This window comes from Caloenas nicobarica, chromosome 32 (genome assembly GCF_036013445.1).
Source record: "Caloenas nicobarica isolate bCalNic1 chromosome 32, bCalNic1.hap1, whole genome shotgun sequence".
Lineage (NCBI taxonomy): Eukaryota > Metazoa > Chordata > Aves > Columbiformes > Columbidae > Caloenas > Caloenas nicobarica.
Window position 1 is genome coordinate 1,187,493 of NC_088276.1, and position 4,483 is coordinate 1,191,975.

The 4,483-nt window shown below is 52.1% G+C and overlaps 1 protein-coding gene across 1 annotated transcript; it reads right to left on the bottom strand.

The window, feature by feature from the left end:
• Positions 1 to 2,531: 2,531 nt before the first annotated feature.
• Positions 2,532 to 3,464, bottom strand: LOC136000290 (olfactory receptor 14J1-like). The gene has a single exon (XM_065654068.1). The coding sequence runs from the start codon at positions 3,462 to 3,464 to the stop codon at positions 2,532 to 2,534; it is 933 nt and encodes a 310-aa protein (XP_065510140.1).
• Positions 3,465 to 4,483: the final 1,019 nt, after the last annotated feature.

Below are 4,483 nucleotides of genomic sequence, written 5' to 3' on the forward strand. Positions count from 1 at the left end.
TGGATGGCCAAAGAAGTCCTTGGTTTCCCTGACAACAGCCAAGATATCAGTGAGTTCTGACATTCCTTTCATACCAAATGGCAAACACTGTAAAGCTGCTAAAAGAAAAAATTAACTCTATGCCAGGGAGGAAACAGCGTTATCTCATTATTCTCATAGTAAATCTAAACAAAAGACTGTAGTAGCTATGAAGGAGAGAGATTCAAAATGCATGAAGAAAATTAACTCAATTTCAGTAAAAACAGCATGTTTCCTCAGCCTCCACTTCACCAGGCTAAAGAAGTTTGGGTCTCTCAACATCTCCACACATGACCCAGACTTTCTCTGGCCACACGACAGCTCCTCCCTGTTCCTCCAGAATGGGGAACCTCCCACTGGGACACCCCGCTCCAGATGTGACCACACCAGTGCGGAGTCAAGATGGACAATAACTGCCCTTGGCTGGGTGGCCACGCTCCTCCAGTGCAGCCCAATGTGCTCATGGGCATATTCCTGTTTAGCACCACTGAGAACTGACTGAACATCCAGGCTCAGAGGGTTGTGACCAGCGGCACAAAGCCCAGCAGGAGGTACCATGAGGAGCACTGAAGGACACCATGTCCCTACCCAACATCTCCTCCCCACAGGTGTCTCTTGGGTCCCTGGAACCACCTCAGTGACAAGGGGGAGAGCACTGCCTGTATGGGGTGGAGGAGATGGGGTCTGGAATGAGGGTCCTGGGGCAGTTTCTCCTGGTTGTTCATGCAGCAACAAGCTGGGCTGGATATTTGGAGAGAGGAACTCTTCCTAAGGGCCTCCATTGGGCTTGGGGATGGTCTACAGTTTCCTGCATGCTGCCTTTTCTGGTGGAGATCAGAGGCTGCCAGCCCTTTAGAGGGCCCAGGACAGGCCTTGTCCTTCCTCTGGTCACAGCTGGACCCCAGTTCTCCAGCTCGGCCCCAGCTCAGGAGCCTTGTCTAGGGGTGACTTTTGGGGTAAGGTTGACAAGAGGGGTGCATAAGTTTGTCTTAAGGACATGTGATGAGCACCAGGACTGAAGTACCAGAGCAAAATGATGTGGGTGAATACTTTCTTCGATGCAAGTCCTGACACAGGGTCCCAGACTTGCTTTCCATGCCACCCTTCACGAGGGATGATGCACTAAGAGATGGCAAGTGGGGGACACCAATCCTTCTCCAGCTACTTCCCAGGCCTGGTGAAGCACCAGGACAGCAAGGACTTCTGGCCCTGCACCCTGAACTCTGGGTATTGTCTTGGGGCAGCTGAACACCAGCATTTTTCTCTCCAAGCTCCTGTCTGATCTCCCCCCATCCTGGCCCCTTCCCTGTGCTCCCCACAGGGCCCCAACCTGGCACTGATGCTCTACAGAGCAGGTTGGCTGCAGGACCATGGGGTGACTCCACACTGGTTGTGCTGCTCAGTGAGGGACACAGATGCAACTGTATGGACTGCGCTGTCACTGAGCTCTTTCCCGGGGGTCTAAAGCTCTGGAATGGGTTCAGAGAGTTTCTTGGGACTCATTGGGTTTTCCGCTCATTTCAGTTCAGCGATCCCTTCCTTGTCCTTCAGGTGCCTGAAGATTGGTGCAGGAAGACGCGGCCTATTCCCTTCCCAGGGATGGAGGTCGGGTGACCAGCCTGTAATTATTCAAATTCTCCTTCCTGCCCTTCTTGAAGATGGGTTTGACATCTTCCTTTCCCAAGGACCTCAGAACTTCTCTGTTTCTGCTGTCACTTTTGAAAGCACAATCCAGAATCATGGGCAAGGGTGACAGAGCAGACAGGAGCACTTGCAATGAGCCTGTCCCAGCAGCTGAGATGAATCTCACTGGGCCACTGAGGTTTGTTCCTGGAGTCACACACAGAAATGCCAGGGTTCCAACAGGCATCCATCTCTGAGCCGGTTTGAGGACTCATGCACCCAGGGATGTTCAGAGACAGCGTGTGTCCCTTTTACACATAGAGGAAGGAATCACTCTGTTTCTCTGGCCTCCTGCTGCCACTCCCAAGGGGCGGGAGGCACCTCAGCCTGAGGCCAGCTCTGTCACAGCAGTGCCCATTGCCTGTCCCTGCCTGCGCTCACAGGACTGACACACAGCAGGACGGTGACCAGGCTGCCAGAGCACTCAGGCCTTGCACCAACACAAGGGATGAGAAGGAGAGTGTGGGAGTGGAACGAGAACAGCTCTGGAAGGCCAAGCGCTGCTGCTCCCTGGCAGTGCTGCCAGGCTGGACTCTTTTCCCCTCCTCCCACCCACACAGGAATTTTCCCTGAACCTCCAAAAAGGCCTTGGAGGAAGGATATAGTGACAAACAAGTTACTACAGGAATGTTTATTTTGTTTAAGAGAAAAGGAGAGCACGGCTCCTCATTTACACAGCCAGTGGTTATAAAAGAAAAGCAGAGAGAGAATTAGAAAGGGCATGACAACATTAAAACAATAAAAAACCAAGCAATAACAGAAAATCCAGATGACAGGCTTGTCCTGCAATTAGCTACATTAAAACTCTTATGTAGAAGGAGATGGGAAGTTTATTGCTTCAGAAAACAGTAAGATATGAGTTTCCACAGGGCATCCTTGAGCTCCTGGTTCCTCATGCTGTAGATGAGGGGATTCACTGCTGGAGGCACCACTGTGTAAAGAACAGACACCACCAGGTCCAAGGATGGCGAGGAGATGGAGGGGGGTTTCAGGTAGGCAAACATGCCAGTGCTGACAAACAGGGAGACCACGGTCAGGTGAGGGAGGCACGTGGAAAAGGCTTTGTGCCGTCCCTGCTCAGAGGGGATCCTCAGCACGGCCCTCAAGATCTGCACATAGGACACTACGATGAACACAAAACATAGAAAGAATATAGAGGTACCAAATATAAGAAGCCCAACCTCCCTGAGGGAGGCATCAGAGCAGGAGAGCTTGAGGATCTGGGGGATTTCACAGAAGAACTGGTCCAGGGCATTGCCCTTGCACAGTGGCAGTGAAAATGTATTGGCCGTGTGCAGCAGAGCACTGAGAAACCCAGTGGCCCAGGCAGCTGCTGCCAGGTGGACACAAGCTCTGCTGCCCAGGAGGGTCCCGTAGTGCAGGGGTTTGCAGATGGCAACGTAGCGGTCGTAGGACATGACGGTGAGAAGATAGAACTCTGCCAAAATGAGAAAGACAAAGCAAAAGATTTGGGCAGCACATTCCATATAAGAAATGGCCCTGGTGTCCCACAGGGAATTGGCCATGGATTTGGGGAGAATGGTGGAGATGGAGCCCAGGTCAAGGAGGGCAAGGTTGAGGAGGAAGAAGTACATGGGGGTGTGGAGGTGCTGGTCACAGGCTATGGTGGTGATGATGAGGCCGTTGCCCAGGAGGGCAGCCAGGTAGATGGCCAGGAAGAACCAGAAGTGCAAGAGCTGCAGCTCCCGTGTGTCTGTGAACGCCAGGAGGAGGAACTGGGTGATGGAGCTGCTGTTGGACATTTGTTGTTTCTTGCTGTGGGGACTCTCTTCCAAAAAGAAAATGACATCTTAAAATCAGGACATACTCCTCTGAGCAAAGCCACTCCATTTTTCATTCACACCCAGCCCCATTTGAAATGCATTTCGTTTCTCTGCTATGTGCTGGCTGAGTGTGCTGCGAGGATCAGGACCTCTGCCCGTCTGGGGCCCAGCAGCCAGCTTTGCTCGGCTGCAGTGGGGACACGGGGGGAGCTGGTTTGAGAGCTCTGATGTTCACAAGCAATGTTATGCACTGTTAATGAAAAACTTCAATATCTGCTCTCATGACACTTAAGAGCATGGGCTGCAGAGCGGAGGCTTAGTGTGTCATTATTATGATTTTGTCCATGTTTTTAATTTTCCACCATCACATCTCATGACTAGATTTTTGTAGGGCTTGAGTTTCTCATATATATGACTGAAAATGTGAAGAGTCTTGAGACAGGACAGGCAAAAGGGCTCATCTCTCTGTGGCTCAGTGCAGAGTCAGGAGAGCAGCTTTTACCCATTTTCCCTGTGCTTTCACCTGTGCTGCCTTAAAAACAACTTCATAAACAATCCTCTCTTTAAAAGAAAACCTAAAACTGGACTCGTACTGGAGCAGGGAGCCCTGTTTGAAAGGGCAGATCTGCAAACTCTTCTCTGCCCCAGCCCAGAGGTGGAGATGTGATGGAGAGAGCAGGACACAACCCCTCACCCAGACAAGCAAAGGACTCTGAGCAGTGAGTGCAGACCCCAAGGAAAGGCTCAGCACTCCTGGCATCCTACAGTAGAGCTGGGCCGTTCTGGGGGCAGCTGGTGAGCCCAGCAGGACAGGCAGAGCAGAGTCAGGGCTCCTGAAGGTGGGATGTGCTAAAGGGACAGTCAGATCATTGCCCAGCAGACAACCCCCAGCAGCCATCTGCAGAGAAGGAGCAGAAGAGCTCCTGACCAGCCCCTGCTCTGCTGCCTGGAGCTGTCCCTGCCTGCAGCTGTGTCTCTGTGCCCAGGTCTCCTCCCGT